We start from the raw sequence: 17,714 nt of genomic DNA, 5'->3' as shown, positions 1-17,714 counted from the left end.
ATTATTAAAGAGAAAAAGCTGAAAATCAATTTAATTATCCTTCTCAAGAACTTAGAAAAGGAACTGTAGAATAAAGCCAGAGAAAGTGGAAGAAAATAAATGATAGAAACGGCAAATATTCAGGAAAGAGGAAAGAAACCATACAGGACATTAGAAAAATTCTACAAATGAGTAAGAACACAAATAACCCAATATATGGATGGGCAAGAACCTTGAACTGGCATTTCCAAGAAAGTACCCAGATGGCCCATAAATGGAATGGTGTTCAATCTTAGTGACCAGGGAAATGTAAACACCTCTCCAACGAACTGTTACCACACACTCTCCCTAGCAGCTGACATTAAACGTATTGACAAAACCAAGTGGTAGCAAGATTGTGCTTGTATGGATGCATAATTTTGGAAAGCAGTTTGACATTATCTGCTAACAGTGAAAACAGTCTGACTCAGTAGTCTGGGATTCAATAATTTGGTTCTTAGATATGTGCCCTAAAGAAATATTCGTATGTGTACCAAAGGGCATGGCCAAGAATGTTGTTAGCAGGACAATTTGTAGTTCACTGTGTCTCTTGATCAACACTTTGATTTGTTTTCCGCAGCCGGGCAGGTTTAGCCAGTCCTTTGTCTAATGCTGTACAGATTGTTGGCATGAGTGCTACTCTTCCTAATTTGGAGCTTGTGGCTTCCTGGTTGAATGCGGAACTCTACCACACTGACTTCCGTCCTGTACCACTTTTGGAGTCAATAAAAATTGGCAATTCCATATATGACTCTTCAATGAAGCTTGTGAGGGAATTTCAACCCCTGCTACAAGTGAAGGTGAGTCAAATTTCTTACCCATTCTTGCTGGTATCTTTGTGTTTGATGGCATTTTCTAGCAAGTTGTTAACAATTTTCAAATTATATAATTAGGGGTTGCAAAGTAATTGAATGTATATTACATGGATGTTGGAATTAGTATTAAGCTAGTTGGTTTCATATTAAAGAACTGGTGGTGATGGTGAGAGTGGAAATGTATTTTTGTACCTTTAATATAAATAATCGCCATTTCCTGATATATAAAAATTTAAAACATTTGTGCATTTTTCTCTTTAAATGGGAAAGGTTTTCTTATGGTTTAGTTTACATCAAATACTGATGTGGAAAATAAAACTTTGTTAAGGTAGATATACAGTAGAGTAGAAAGAGTTTCATTTTTGGAGTCAGATTTACTTCTGATACTTACTAGACATGCTAGACTGTGACATTAGTTGAATCACAAAACCTCTTTGAACCTAGTAGTTTATAATACTTATCTTTAGCATTGTTGCAAGAGTGAAATATGTTGTTTTTTAAAGATTTATTTATGTATTTGAAATTCAGAGTTACACAGAGGGCATAGGGAGGGAGGGAGGGAGGGAAAGAGGGAGGGAGGGAGGAAGAGAGAGAGAGAGGTAGAGGTAGAGGTAGAGGTAGAGGTAGGTCGGTCTTCCATCCGCTGGTTCACTTCCCAATTGGCTGCAATGGCTGGAGCGGCGCTGATCCGAAGCCAGGAGCCAGGAGCTTCTTCTGGGTCTCCCACGCGGGTGCAGGGGCCCAAGGATTTGGGCCACCATCTACTGCTATCCTAGGCCATAGCAGAGAGCTGGATTGGAAGAGCAGCAGCTGGGACTAGAACCAGCGCCCATATGGGATGCTGGCACTTCAGGCCAGGGCATTAACCCGCTGCGTCACAAACTCTGGCCCCGAAATATGGTTTTTAAAAATTGTCCAGCATTTAGAAAGTGCTTGGTAAATGAGAACTTTCCCATACTCCTAAATATGCTTGAAAAATTTTAGTTGACAGAATTTTCTTTTTTAAAACCTGGATTCTTTAATCCTGAGGTTAAAGAATTGACATCAATCTAGAGTGGGGCACCTTTTTTTAAAATGTAGATTTGTGCCTCTGAGTACTTAAACAGTTAAGGGTCATTTTGAAGTTGAGATTAGGACTGAATTTGTGTGTGTCAACAATGTCTTCATAGTTATGTGTTTGTAGTCTATGCGTGCTTGGGATGGAATCTTAGTGGCTTTGCTCTGTACTCCAAATTTACCTGGCTTTGTTTACCTCAGTATTTATGTAAACACATTTACTTTCCTGTTAATCATCTTACCCTGTGCCTGTCTATACTTTATTTGGACCACTTTCACTTCTGACCTAGGTTATTAAATTAGCCTAATTTTTCTGTCTTCTGACTTTGTCCACCTTAGATCAGGAGCTAGTGATCTATTTAAAATGGACATCAGATCTTGTTACTTTTCTGCTCAGAAACTTGCAGTGACTCTTTGTATCCTTTAGAATCAAAGCCTTATAAGATTCTACAAGATCTGACTCCACCTACTGCATTCATAGTGATGTCTTCGCTGTTCCTTAATATACCAAGAATCACCCACTCAGGTTCTTGGAATGTTTTCCCTTCAGTCATCAGTAAGCTTTACTTTTGAACTATTGACTCTTTACCCAAATGTTTTTTAGACCTCTTGTGACCACTTTATCTAAATCAAGTTGTCCCTGTTTCTTATTTTTCTCCTAACTCTTTCTCTTTCTCTCTCTCTCTCTCCATTCCTTCCTTTCCTTTCCTTCTTTTTTTTTTTTTTCTTTTTTTTTTTTTTTTTTTTTTTTTTTTTAAAGATTTATTTTATTTATTTGTAAGAGTTACAGAGCTGGGGGGAGGGAAGGGAGAGAGAGAGGTCTTCCATCTGCTGGTTCACTCCCCAGATGGCTGCAACAGTCGGAGCCATGCCAATCTGAAGCCAGGAGCCAGGAACTTCCTCCGGGTCTGCCACATGGGTGCAGGGGCCCAAGGACTTGGGCCATCTTCTACTGCTTTCCCAGGCCATAGCAGAGAGCTGGATCGGAAGAGGAGCACCCATATAGGATGCTGGTGCTTCAGGCCAGGGCTTTAACCTGCTGTGCTACAGTGCTGGCCCTTCTTTTCTTTCTTTTGCAGAGATACAGAGAGAGAGAGGGAGAGGAAGAGGGAGAAGAAGAGGGAAGGAGGGGGAGAGAGAGAGAGAGAGAGAGAGATCTTCCATCTGCTGGTTTACTCCCCACATGGCCGCAATATCTGGAGCTGTGCTAATCTGAAGACAGGCACCAAGCGTTTCTTCTGAGTCTCCCACACGGGTGCGGGGACCCAAAGGCTTGGACCATCTTCTGCTCCTTTCCCAGGCCACAGCAGAGAGCTGGATCGGAAGTGGAGCAGCTGGAACTAGAACCGGCACCTATATGGGATGCCGGCACTGCAGGTGGCAGCTTTACCCGCTACACTACAGTGCCAGCCCTCTCCTTACTCTTTCCAAATGGAATGTACTGTGCCTTTTACTTACCTTGTTTTTGTTACTATCTTCCTGCTGGAGTAGAAACACTAGGAAGACTGAGCTTTTTTCCTGCTTTGTTCTCCATCTCATCTCCTATACCTAGAACAAGTACTTGGAATATGGTGATATTTAATTCACTCATTGAGGAGTGAATGGGTGGATGAATGAATCCAGTTACACACACTGACCTTCTAGGATAGAGAACTTGTAGAGGCCGTGGCTCAATAGGCTAATCCTCCGCCTTGCGGCGCCGGCACACCAGGTTCTAGTCCCGGTCGGGGCGTCGGATTCTGTCCCGGTTGCCCCTCTTCCAGGCCAGCTCTCTGCTATGGCCCGGGAGTGCAGTGGAGTGGAGGATGGCCCAAGTGCTTGGGCCCTGCACCCCATGGGAGACCAGGAGAAGCACCTGGCTCCTGCCTTCGGATCAGCGCGGTGCGCCGGCCGCGGCGGCCATTGGAAGGTGAACCAACGGCAAAGGAAGACCTTTCTCTCTTTCTCTCTCTCACTGTCCACTCTGTCAAAAAAAAAAAAAAAAAAAAAAAAAAAAAACTTGTAGAATTGCCTGAAATGAGTTAACTTACATTGAGAATAATGCCTCCTCTTTGTATTTCAAGTAAATCATTTCTTTCAGATCTTTCTGTCAATTTTTTTGCACATAGGAGCTCTTGAAGCACCAGATTCTCCTTTATAATTCATCTTATGGTTGTACTTTGCATTTGTTTATTTAGAATTTTAGTGTGTCTTTCAGTGAAGCCATAAACCTCCTGAAGATTAGTGATTTATAGTCTTGATGTTCGTTTGCTCATCATTTTACCCATTCCCTGAGGGTTGGAACTCAGTATTAGTTGAGTAGATAGGAAATACAAGGGTGCTTCAGATAGTCTTTGGGAAATGCAATTAAAGGATAAATTTATTTTGATTCAAAAGAATTTTTATTTTATTTTATTTATTTTTGAAAGAGTTAGAGGTAGAGACTGAGAGAGGTCTTCTATGCGCTGGTTCACTCCCCAGATGGCTGCAACAGCCAGAGCTCCGCTGATCCGAAGACAGGAGCCAGGAGCTTCCTCTGGGTCTCACATGTGTGCAGGGGCCCAAGGTCTTGGGCCATCTTCCACTGCTTTCCCAGGCTATAGCAAAGAGCTGGATCAGAAGAGGAGCAGCCGGGACTAGAACTGGCGCCCATTTGGGATGCTGGCGCTTCAGGCCAGGGTTTTTTTTTTTTTTTTTACAGGCAGAGTGGACAGTGGACAGTGAGAGAGAGAGAGAGAGAGAGACAGAGAGAAAGGTCTTCCTTTGCCGTTGGTTCACCCTCCAATGGCCGCTGCGGCCGGCGCATCGCAGTGGTCCAAAGCCAGGAGCCAGGTGCTTCTCCTGGTCTCCCATGCGGGTGCAGGTGCCCAAGCACTTGGGCCATCCTCCACTGCACTCCCGGGCCATAGCAGAGAGCTGGCCTGGAAGAGGGGCAACTGGGACAGAATCCGGTGCCCCGACCGGGACTAGAACCTCGTGTGCTGGCGCCGCAAGGCGGAGGATTAGCCTGTTGAGCCACGGCGCTGGCCCAGGCCCAGGTTTTAACCTGCTGCGCCACAGTGCTGGCCCCGCAAAAGAACTTTGAAATCCATACATAATATTTTTATAATGTGCCTTCCCATGAACTTTTTGATGACTCACTGTATTTCCTTCTCATCCTACATCACAAGGTTTGTTTTTATTTTCTTTTTGGTTTGTTTTTTTCTTTGTTATTAACTGATTTTTATCATGCCTTTGAGTAGAAAAACCTTTCCCATGAAGCAAAAAGACTGATTTGAAAATGTTTTGGAAGTACCACCTGAGTGGCTGTTTCTCTTTCTTTTTTAGGGAGATGAGGACCACATTGTTAGTTTATGTTATGAGACCATTCGTGATAACCATTCAGTATTACTTTTTTGTCCATCGAAAAAATGGTGTGAAAAGTTGGCTGATGTTGTTGCCCGAGAGTTTTATAATCTACACCATCAAGCAGAGGGTGAGTTGAGGATGGAATGGAGCCCGTCCATTCTTGGTACCTTTGCCTTAGAGTACTCAGTGATTATGTTAGCAATGCCTGGCCCTCTTTCATCACTGCTACTGCCTGCTTCCTGGGTACTGTCTTCACTAAACTGCTTTTGTGATTCTAATCCTCTTCTTTTCTTCCTGATGTGTGTACACATGCTCAGGCTGATCGTCTTCAAATTTTTAGCATCCTGAGTTTATATCAGTATGCGAATATACAAGGTTCTTCATCTGTGATCCATGTATTTATAGAGTTTGATCTTTAGAGCTCCTAAGTTGTATGCACGTCACATGTGCACATTTTTTTGGGGAAAGTGGCCATATCTTTCTTTAATTCCATAGGAATGTATGGCTAAAATAATCATACATACACATTCACATATATATGTGTATATATACCTATGTGTATGTATAATCACATATACTCATATTTTAAAATCAGCTATGTTGGTATAATTTACATTTATATATAAGTGTACCCACTTTAAATGTATAATTTGATGAATTAAAAAAAGTATATATCTGTTTAACCACCACTGTAATCAACATATAGAACGTTTCGATGACTCCAAGATGTTCTTTGGCTGTCACTCGCCTTTGAGCTTTATCCTCAGCCCCAGTTAACCACTGATCTGCTTCCTGTCACTTTAGGTTTCTTGTGTCTTTTCTAAGAATTTCATAGAGGGCAGACACTGTGGCACAAGAGGTTAAGCCGCTGCTTGTGACACCTGATTCCCATTTCTGAGTGCCCATTCTAGTTCTGCCTACTCTGTGTCCTGTCCAGCTTCCTGCTGACGCTCCTGGGAAGGTAATCAATGAAGGCCTAAGGACATCAGTTCCTGCTGCCCACGTGCAAGACCCTGATCGAGCTCCTGGCTCTTGGCTTCAGCCTAGTATAGCCTTGGCTGTGGGCATATGGGGAGTGAGCCAGCAGATGGAAGATTTTTCTTTCTCTGTTTACTCTGCCTTTCAAATGGATAAATAAATTTAAAAATTTTTTTTACTATAAATGAAGTTCTACAGTATATATATGTCTTTTGTATCTGGCTTCTTTTGCTCAGCATGATGATTTTGAATTTCATCTGGGTTGTTAGGTTTATCAATTTGATTCTTTTTGGTTGTCGAATAGTGAGCTAATGTGTAGCTATAACCATTTGTTTTTATTTTTATTGATTCTGAGATGCACACTGTTGCCTCACCGTTTTTACTAGCATGTGGTGGTCTTTTTGGTGCCCAAGGTAAATACAGGAAAAACGGAGACCAGGTCTAGCTAGTCACAGAATATTAAGATATTTTATTACTAAAGTGCCTGTGACATCATGAGGGCAGGTGGTAGCTATCTGAAGCCAGGCTCCAGTGAGTACATTTTGCCTGCAGGTTATATTAACTTGGTGCTGGTCCAATATTGTATTATCTCATCCTGTTCCCTCTTAATCAATGCCTTCTATTTCATGCTGAATTATATTCTTTACGTTGTACCATGACAACTTATATTCCTTAACCACATTTTTTTTCTGTAGTTCTTTTATCTTTATTTGTAGGTGCGGTTTCCACATGCCAGTGCTTGAACTGGAGCCTGGCCTATGATGAAATTTTCACCAGAATAATTAAGACAAAGCAGCACCTTTTTTTTATGAAGCTGAAATTTGAATTTTTTATTATCCCTACTACTTTTTTTTAAGTTAGAATGACCTTTTTTGTATTAAAGATATTGATAAATGATAGTTTTAAAAAATTTTTAATTGATCTTCCCAAAATAAAACATTGCCAACCCCCTCTGAGTCCTCACAATTTTTAGAGTTTACCTCAAAATTTAAAAAATATATACATAAAATGTGAGATGTATATTAAAAGATACTTATTTTTTATGAAAAGTTTTACAAGTTCAGAAATCTAAAATTCTGGAAATTTCAGTTCCTACATTTAAGAAGGTTCAGGTCTTTTTGTGGAGAAGCTTACGAAAGGCAAAAACAGGAGGTAAAGCATGATGATTACCAGATAGTGCCGGAGAGGCTGGGATAATTTTCTCAGAAAACTAGGCTCCTAGCTGGTATCAGTACTGCTGGCTGGTGGGATATGCTTTGAGCAAGGGTTTGAGTTTCAGGCTTTATATGGCAGTTAGAAACTAATTCTCTGCTTCTTTCAGCAGATCCTCTGCCTGCCCTGTGTGCTTGCCCTTACCCTGAGACAAGTTTCCTGACTTTCAGCACACATAAGCATGTCTGAGATTTAAAAATTTTTCATGTCCAGGTCATACTGTATAACAATTACCTGACACTATCCAGGGATGAGAGCCAGAGCTCACTGTTTCAAAAGATCTCCATGTGATACAGTATTTTGGAGTTTCTGAACCATTTCCTTCGTATTTAGCTCTATCATGACTTAGTCAAGTAGCACTTAAAGAGGCCCAGGCAAAGCTGCATAGTATTGATAAACTTTTTTTCTTAAATTTGGTGACAGAATTGGTAAAGCCACCTGAATTTCCACCTGTGACTCTGGAAAAAAAGGGCCTCCTGGAAGTGCTAGATCAGTTAAAACGTTTGCCTTCAGGACTGGACTCTGTATTACAAAAGACTATACCGTGGGGAGTCGCATTTCATCATGCAGGTATTTGTGTTTCTACTCTGTTATTAAAGCGTCTCTCCAACAATCTGTATAGTCTCTTCATTTTTATATTTATGTGTGTTTATTTCTTTTTAACCAAGCTTACTACTCGTAGATTTCAGTTTAAGAAATCATGTGACTGGAGCTAGTGTGGTGTAGTGGATAAAGCTGCTGCCTGCGACACCAGCATTTCATATGGGTTCCAGTTTGTGTCCTGGCTGCTCCACTTCTGATTCAGTTTCCTGCTAATGGACTGAGAAAAGCAGCCATGGATGGCCCAAGTGTTTGGGTCCTTGCTACCTACGTGGGAGCTGGATGAAGCTCCTGGTTCCTATCTTCAGCCTGGCCCATACCTGGCTGTTGTAGCCATTTGGAGAGTGAACCAGGGGATGGAAGATCTCTCTCTCTTTCTTTAACTCTGTGTTTCAAAATAAACATTTAAAAAAAAAAAAAATTGTGTGACTAAAATAAGAGTAGAGCAAACATGTTTAAATTTATTTGTATGGTATACAAATACTAAATGAAAATGTGTTTGGGCCACTGGGGAGGTGAATTCCAAAATTGTTAACCTTCCTCTATTTTGTTTTCTTAAAATTGAGGTTGGAGTGGTACTTGCTACCCTAATTCTTTGCCAGTCTGTCTCCTTTTGTCTCAAGGAGTACTGAAATAGTCTCTTAGTTATATAAAAATCAAATTAATGTTAGAAAAATTCTGTCAGGCCGGCGCCGTGGCTCACTAGGCTAATCCTCCGCCTTGCGGCGCCGGCACACCGGGTTCTAGTCCCGGTCGGGGCACCGGATTCTGTCCCGGTTGCCCCTCTTCCAGGCCAGCTCTCTGCCGTGGCCAGGGAGTGCAGTGGAGGATGGCCCAAGTGCTTGGGCCCTGCACCCCATGGGAGACCAGGAGAAGCACCTGGCTCCTGGCTTCAGATCAGCGCGATGCGCCGGCCACAGTGGCCATTGGAGGTTGAACCAACGGCAAAAAGGAAGACCTTTCTCTCTCTCACTGTCCACTCTGCCTGTCAAAAAAAAAAAAAAAAGAATTTGTCATACTGCATTTGGAGAGGGCTAGAAGTATCTAAAAGTTGTCAAAATTGCACAGGTTATGACAGTCAGTGAATTAAAGAACTTTCAGGAAGTGATCTATCAGTGCTCATATGTGCTAAGGATATGATGAAGATGTGTAGTTTCCAAGTTAGGAAATTAACCCCTTAATTAATTTTTAATTAAAATTAAAAATAAATGCACATAAAGGTCCATTTTTAGTATACACACATTTATACACACAAACACGAAACGGGGGGCTGGCAAAACTCTGTTGGTCAAATCTAGCCTACTGTCTGTTTCTGTAAGAGAAGTTTTACTGTCATGCCCAGTTACTCTGTGTCTACTTTCATGTCACAGTGGCAGGATTGAGTGGTTTCAACAGAGACCTTATTCCACAAAATGTAAACTATTTATAAGAAAATCTTGCTGCCTCCTGGTCTAGAAGGTGAGAAATACTAGAGATGGCAGATTATGCTTTTCAATAGATTATTTATCTGTTTACAATAATAACAATAGCTTAGGGGCCGGCACTGTGGTGTAGCAGATAAAGCCGCTCCTGCAGTTCCTGCATCCCATATGAGCGCTGGTTCGTATTCTGGCTGCTCCACTTCTGATCCAGCTCTCTGCTATGGCCTGGGAAAGCAGTAGAAGATGGCCCAAGTCCTTGGGCCCCTGCACTCATGTGGGAGACCAGGAAGAAGCTCCTGGCTCCTGGCTTTGGATTGGCGCAGCCCTGGCCGTTGTGGCCATTTGGGGAGTGAACCAGTGGATGGAAGACCTCTCTCTCTCTCTCTCTCTCTCTCTCTCTCTCTCTCTGCCTCTCCTTCTCTCTCTGTGTAACTCTTTCAAATATATAAATGAATCTAAAAAAAAAAAAAGCTTAAAACCCTTAAGCTTGTAGCAGATTCTTAGATTCATTTGTAAGTGATCACGACTTGTATTTTCATTGTGTTAACAGATATATATATAGAAGCCTTTTTTGTTTTTTTTTTTTTAAAGGTCTTACTTTTGAGGAGAGGGATATCATTGAAGGAGCCTTCCGCCAAGGGCTCATTCGAGTCTTGGCAGCAACTTCCACTCTTTCTTCTGGAGTGAATTTGCCTGCACGCCGTGTGATTATTCGGACTCCTATTTTTGGTGGTCGAACTCTAGATATTCTTACTTACAAGCAAATGGTTGGTCGTGCTGGCAGGAAAGGAGTAGACACAGTAGGTAAGTGAGTTTGATTAAATTGTAATAGCATTGCTGAAGGACAGCGTCATTCTGCTTGAAATTTGACTAGTGCCTGGCATCTTGTTTCTCAACATGGAGTATTTCTTCATTATCCAGTGTACTAATGTTCTCTTGGATTCCTTTAATATTTATATTGAGTATGTTGTGGGGATGAGGTCCTCACCTGGGTTTGCTCCAAGTTCTGGTCTTGTGAGAGAAGAAAAGGAAAGCAGGATTCATTTAAAGGGATAGTGCATATTGAGATGTGAATGTAGGCAACCTCTCCCAAGGAAAGAATGGCTACAGCCCCCTCCAAAGTCAGATGGTTCCTTTATTGGGAGGAGTTGATGACCTAATTAGGTATACAAATGGAGTGGAGTTTGGGCACGGCTTCAGTGCAGGTGGTGACCTCTAGGGATGTGTCATGGTATCTCCACATGGGGCTGCAGCGTACACGTGGTTATCCCGGTGCCCTGTGAGTCTCAGGTGCAGGATGGGGAAGTGGGTGTGCTGAACCCTCTGCCATGTTCCATCAGCTTGGAAGGGGTTAGCATTCTGGGTGATATTGGGCTTTGGCCACAGGCTGCTAGAGTGTCTTAGCTCCGTTTCCCCAACTCCCTGTCTTGCCCACCTCAAGTATAAGTTATAATGTTCATAGATCAACTGCTGATTTCTAAGTAGAATTAAGATAATCTTTTGTATTATGCACAATGAAACGTTTCATTGTTGGGTAAATCAGAATGACTTTTTAATTCTGTAGGTGACAGGCCTCAGAGGTCAAACAGGGATGCTCACCTGAGAGGTCAAAGCTGTGAAGCATGCTCACCTTTGGGAACAGGAGCTTCGTGCACTTTTTCTCCCTAAATTGGTGCTGGGTCTTAGAATACCTTTTCTGTTTCTTACCTTGCACCAGCAAATAATGTTATTACCCACAATCCAAACAAAAATTTTATCTTAAGCAATGAGGAAGAGGCTTGAATTAAATGTCAAGATAGCAGCAAACATAATTTCTAATCTTTGCTACATCATTGGGTGTGACTAAATTGTTATGGGCCTTCTGACATTAAAGAACCTTGGGAGGAACATTTCCTGCCATTGCATCTTTCTTTTCTAGGACCAAATTGGCTCCAGTATTACATAGACAAAGAGCTTTGAGGTTTCTGAAGAGAAATTTGGAAATCAAGCAGAAAAGGGAAAATGCTAATGGAAAAATAATAGGTGGAAGATTCGGGGCACAAAAAACTGAGTGATTGCTGAGGAAATAACTTTAAGAATAACCTGACTTGTTATGTGAACTCCCCAAATATAGTCAGTCCTCAGTATTAATCAATTTCCTATTTGTGAATTTGCCTACTCACTAGAATATATTCAAAACTCCCAGATCAACACCTCTGGGGCTTCTGTGGACATGTACAGAACTGTAAGAAATTTGGGTCCTTCCAAGAGCACTTCGCTGGCATCTAAAAAGGCAACCTCTGCCTTCTTGTTTCAGCTTTTACTGTAATAAAGTGTCCTTGTCTTGATTTACTTAGTCCCACATCCTTTACATTTTTGTGCTTTTTGTTTATGTTTTCATTGTTGAAAATGAGCCCCTAAGGCTGGTACTGAAGTGCTGCCACTTGGCTGGGCTGTGCCTTATGGAGGAAATACATTAGGCAAGCTCCCTTTAGGCCTGAGCTGTGCTGCTGCTGGCTTTGAGCTCATTGTTGGAAAATCTACAGTATGTATTAAATAGGGCGTCTAAGCAGAAACACACATAAAGAAGGCTTTTGTATTGACTGATGACAATATCTTTCTATAGGCTTATATGGTCCTCTGTTTTCCCTAGCAGTAGTGGTTGAGTAATCAATAGTATTCAGTGTTTGTGGCGACTTTATAAATACCACAGATAATGAAAATTGATTATATTGTGTTGGTGACTGGATTAGTTAGAATCTAAGTTCACTCCTGTGAAAAAAAGCCAACATAATAGGTGTTTAAGGGAGATAGAAGTTGGGGCCAGCATTGTGGTTAAACTGCCTCCTGCAATGCTGGCATCCTATATGGGTAGAAGATGGCCCAAGTGCTTGGACACCTGCTACCCATGTGGGAGACCTGGATGGAGTTTCTGGCTCCTGGGTTCTTGTGGTCCCTTGGGGAGTGGACCGGTAGATGAAAGATCTTTCTCTCTCTGTCTCCCTTTGTCTCTCTGTAACTCTGCCTTTCAAATAGATAAATAAGTTTAAAAAAACAAAAAGAAAAGTTCATTTCTTTCTTTTTGCAAGGGCTACAGCTAGGCCAGGCTGAAGCCAGGAGCTTTATCTGGGTCTCCCACATGGTTGCAGGGGCCCAAGTTCTTAAGCCATCTTCTGCTTCTTTCCTAGGCATGTTAGCACATAACTGGGTCTGAAGCAGAGCAGTCAGGACTGGAACCTGTACCCATGTGGGGTACCAGCATTGCAGGTGGTGGCATAACCTGCTGAGCCATGGTGCTAGCCCCTGAGAAGTTCATTTATTTCTTATATAACAATACTAATGTAATTAATCTGAGGCTGATACAGTGGATTCATTGTGTCAGAAAATCTGGTCGTCCATTTTGATTTTCTGTCTTTAGTAATGTAGTTTCTATCCCATTATATAAGATAGATAGTCAGTCTCATCGCTGTCATTGTATCTGCAGTTCAGCCACCAGAAAAGGGAGATGAGGCAGTAAAGGGCACGCCCTGCCTGCTATGGGCACTACCCGGAAGTTACAAGTAGTGTTTTTCTTCCGTGCAGTTGTCTAGAACATAATCACATGGTTCCATAAGGGGCGTGGGATGATGCAATCTTCAGCTGGTGGCCATGTGCCCAATTAACACTTAGGGTTTTATTAAAGGAAGAATGAGATAATGGCTATCAGGAGACAACTGTTAGGCTCAGTCCCAGTAACAAATGACTCATATATACAGTCCCTGAAGGGTTGAAGGATTCTGGTAAACATCTAACTTGTTAATTTCACCTATAGTAGGCATCAGAGAAGTTTACCCTATTTTTCTCTTACTTTACCTACAAAATATGCAAACTGCATGTATATGTTTAAAAAGATAAGGTACAGAGACTAAGACAGTGCCTTCCCATTCCTATTTGCCTCCCGCTGTGATTTCTTAGTTGACTCACAGCTCTGGAGAGTAAAGTGCAAGTTCATTTTATATGTAATTCTTCCTTCAAGGCCAGAGGGTCTGTAAGTTAATGGAGAAGATGAGGTCTTATTTGCCTTGCTATATATTTTTGGGAAGGTTAGTGCCCTAGACTAATCATCAAGCCTAAAATCAGAAAACACTCAAAGAGAACTAGAGTAACATTGTTTCTGAGCTCCTAAGGACTTCTTGCCTTGTATACTGATCCATTTCAGGATGGCTTATGACTGTGTGGAACTTCAAGCAAGTGGGGAGTCTGGGAATATATTATTTTATATCCACTATGAGCATATAAATACCTGGTCATTCTTTTCATATTGAGTAGCATCTTTGCAACATCTGTGCATTTAATATGTGTTGCTAACATTTCTTGGACACTAGTACATGGTGCTTCGTTTAGATGACTACTTAGTTTTTCTCTAGATGACATGGAACTTTATAGTGTAGGATGATGGTGCTTTGTGCCAAAATAGTGATTTTCAAGTTCAACAGTCAATAATAAATGTTTTGATTCCAAGTCGTTTTGATTTACCTGTGTGGTATGCATGAAAACTTCCCAGACAAGTGAGAGCAGGAGCTGAATACATGTACTGACATTCATCTGGGCATTTTCCTACATCCTGCCCATCCTGAAAAGGCTAGTCCATTTTGCTGAAGAAACAAAGCTTGGAAGACCTTTAAATAGCTCAAAGTGGCTTGTTATCTTGGTGCTAATGTTAGTTGATCTAATTTTTGAATTTTTTTTCCTTAAACTGGTTTGTTTTATAGCCATTATAAGAGCAAAGTGTTATATTTTGTTCATGTGATTTTTTAAAAAGATTTTATTTATTTATTTGAAAGAGTTACACAGAGAAAGAAGGAGAGAAGAGAGGTCTTCCATCTGCTGGTTCACTCCCCAATTAGCCGCAACGGCTGCACAGCTGCAGCCACGCCGATCTGAAGCCAGAAGCCAGGAGCCTCTTCCAGGTCTCCCAATGGGTGCAGGGGCCCAAGGACTTGGGCCATCTTCTACTGCGTTCTCAGGCCATAGCACAGAGCTGGATCGAAGTGAAGCAGCCAGGACACGAGCTGGTGCCCATATGGGATGCTGGCAGTGAGGTGGCAGTTTTACCTGCTATGCCACAGTGCTGGCCCCTCATGTGATTTTTAAAAATTGAATATCAACAAACTATATTTGTATATACTTATGGTATATAAAGTGCCACTATCATATAGGTGTATAATGTGAAATGATTGAGTCAAACTAATTGACATAACTATCACCTCAAATACTTATCATTCATTTCTTTTAATTGAAATATTGTGTTTCTTAACTAGCATCTCCTTATTTTCTCCACTGTCCAGTCTGTGGTAATCTCCATTCTATTCTGTTCCCTAAGCCACGAGCAGCATGGCTGGATAACCTTTGGAAAAATGTCCATTGTCTAAGAAGCCAGGATTTAAAAAAAATATATTTTTATTTATTTATTTGAGAGGTAGAGTTACAGACAGTGAGGAGAGACAGAAAGGTCTTCCTTCCGCTGGTTCACTCCCCAAATGGCTGCAATGGCCGGAGCTGTGCTGATCCAAAGCCAGGAGCTAGGAGCTTCTTCTGGGTCTCCCATGCGGGAGCAGGGGCCCAAAGACTTGGGCCATCTTCTTCTTTTTCTTTTTTTTTTTTCCTGACAGGCAGAGTGGACAGTGAGAGATAGAGACAGAGAGAAAGGTCTTCCTTTTTCCATTGGTTCACCCCCCAATGGCTGCTGCGCTGATCTGAAGCCGGGAGCCAGGTGCTTCCTCCTGGTCTCCCATGTGGGTGTACAGGGCCCAAGCACTTGGGCCATCCTCCACTGCACTCCTGGGCCACAGCAGAGAGCTGGACTGGAAGAGGAGCAACTGGGACAGAATCCGGCGCCCCGACTGGGACTAGAACCCGGGTACCGGCGCTGCAAGTGGAGGATTAGCCCAATGAGCTGTGGTGCCGGCCAATTGGGCCATCTTCTACTGCTTTTCCAGGCCATAGCAGATTGGAAGAGGAGCAGCTGGGACTCAAACTGGTGCCCAAATGGGATGCCGGCACCGCAGGCCGAGGATTAACCTACTGCACCATGGCGCCGGCCCCCAGGATTTTTTTTTTTTAAAGATTTATTTATTTGAAAGACATAGTTACAGAGAGAGAGAGAGAGAGAGAAAGAAGGAGGTCTTCCATCTGCTGGTTCACTTCCCAGAGAGAGAGAGAGAGAGAGAGAGAGAGAAGGAGGTCTTCCATCTGCTGGTTCACTTCCCAGATGGCTACAATGGCCGGAACTGAGCTGATACGAAGCCAAGAGCCAGGAGCTTCCTCCGGGTCTCCCATGTGGGTGCAGAGGTCCAAGGACATAGGCTATCCTCTACTGCTTTCCCAAGCACAATAGCAGGGAGCTAGATCGGAAGTGGAACTGCCAGGAGTCGAACTGGTGCCCATATGGGATGCCGGCCCTGCAGGCTGGGGCTTTAACCTCCTGTGCTGCAGTGTCGGCTCTAGAAGCCAGGATAATTTATCATGAAAGTTTGGGGAGAAGAAAGCATAAATCCTTACACTGAATCTACGTTTGCCTTGAGGGTTAATCTTCAATATGTGGGAAAAGGATGTGGAGCAGTTTCCTTGTTTTTTTCTTTGTTTAAACCTGCCAGTTAAAATAAACTCTTTTCCTTTCCTCCATTTTCCTGCCTGAAGTTAAAGCAGCACATCTCAGAATTCACCTCATCTATTTGAGTTCCTTATATATTTTGTACATTAGTCTCTTACCCTATATATGATTTGCAAAGATTGTCTCCCAATCCATGGGTTGTGTCTTAACTCTATTTTTTAGTTTGATGCCAACTCCTTTGTTTATTTTGCTTTTGTTGCCTGTGCTTTTGGGATTATATCCAAGAACTCTTTACCCAGACTGTTGTTAAGGAACATTTACCGTGTGTTCTTCTAGTTGCTTTATAGTATTGGGTTTTACATTTACATCTTTAATCCATTTGAATTGATTTTTGTGTAAGAGTTCAACTTCTTTATTCTACCTCTGGTTATCCAGTTTTCTAAACATTTATTTAACAGACTGTCCTTTCTCCACTGTGTGTTCTTGACACGACACTTTTGTCGAAAATTGTCTCTAATTGTGGTTTTATTTTTGGGCTCTTTGGTGTTCCGTTGGTCAGAGAGTCTGCTTTGATGCTGTGTTTTAATTTCTCTAGGTTTATAATAGATTTTGAAGTGAGGTAATGTGATGCCTTCAAATTTGTTATTTTTCTTCAAGATTGCTTTGCTTATTTTGGTTTGTCGTAGTTTTGTGCAAATTTTAGGATTGTTTTTCCTGGTTCTATGAAATATCACTGGCATTTTGGTAGGGATTGCATTTAACCTTTAGATTGTTTTGGATAGTTTGGACATTTTAATAATGTTCTATCAGTCCGTGAACATAGAATATCTCTCCAATTATTTGTGTCTTCAATTTCTTTCATCAAAGTTTTTTAATTTTCTGTATTCAGATTATTTACCTCTTTGGTTAAATATATTCATAAGGATTTTTTATTGTGTAGCTATTATGAACAGGATTGTTTTCTTGATTTTTAAAATATAGTTCATTGTTAGTGTGTAGAAGCGCTATCATTTTTGTGTGTTCATTTTGTGTCCTGCAATTTTACCAAATATGTTTGTTTATTTATTTTTGAAGATTTATTTCTTTGAAAGACAGGGTTACAGAGAGAGGTAGAGATAGAGAGGTCTTCAATCCGCTGGTTCACTCCCTGGATGGCCGCAACAGCCGGAGCTATGCCAATCTGAAGCTAGGAGCTAGAAGCTTCCTCCAGGTCTCCCACGTGGGTGCAGGGGTCCAAGCACTTGGGCCATCTTCTACTGCTTTCCCAGGCCATAGCAGAGAGCTGGAAGGGAAGTAGAGCAGCCAGGACTTGAACCGGCGCCCATATGAGATGCCAGTAGTGAGGCGGTGGCTTTACCTGCTATGAAACAGCGCCGGCCCCCCCTCCATTTTCTGATTGTTGGTTGTGTTCTTTTTTTTTTTTTAAGATTTTATTTATTTATTCGGAAGTCAGAGTTACATACACAGAGAATGAGAGGCAGAGAGAGAGAGAGGTCTTCCATCCGATGGTTCACTCCCCAGTTGGCTGCAGCGGCCGGTGTCGGGCCGATCCGAAGCCAGGAGCCAGGAGCGAGGATCTTCTTCCGGGTCTCCCACGTGGGTGCAGGGGTCCAAGGACTTGGGCCATCTTCTACTGCTTTCCCAGGCCATAACAGAGAGCTGGATCGGAAGAGGAGCAGCCGGGATGCGAACTGGTGCCCATATGGGATGGCGGCG

General features: G+C 42.1%; 1 protein-coding gene across 5 annotated transcripts in view; it reads left to right on the top strand.

The window, feature by feature from the left end:
- Positions 1 to 17,714, top strand: part of POLQ (DNA polymerase theta) — a 103,325-nt gene that overhangs the window by 13,499 nt on the left and 72,112 nt on the right. For all 5 annotated transcript variants that reach the window (XM_062208747.1, XM_062208738.1, XM_062208763.1 and 2 more), the window contains 4 exons: positions 599 to 818; positions 5,196 to 5,343; positions 7,830 to 7,976; positions 10,019 to 10,231. In XM_062208747.1, coding sequence (XP_062064731.1) covers positions 599 to 818; positions 5,196 to 5,343; positions 7,830 to 7,976; positions 10,019 to 10,231 — 728 coding nt within the window. The remainder of the gene's footprint in view (positions 1 to 598; positions 819 to 5,195; positions 5,344 to 7,829; positions 7,977 to 10,018; positions 10,232 to 17,714) is intronic.

This window comes from Lepus europaeus, chromosome 2 (assembly GCF_033115175.1).
Source record: "Lepus europaeus isolate LE1 chromosome 2, mLepTim1.pri, whole genome shotgun sequence".
NCBI lineage: Eukaryota > Metazoa > Chordata > Mammalia > Lagomorpha > Leporidae > Lepus > Lepus europaeus.
The sequence above is the reverse complement of the archived record's forward strand: the minus strand, read 5'-3'. Positions and strand labels throughout refer to the sequence as shown.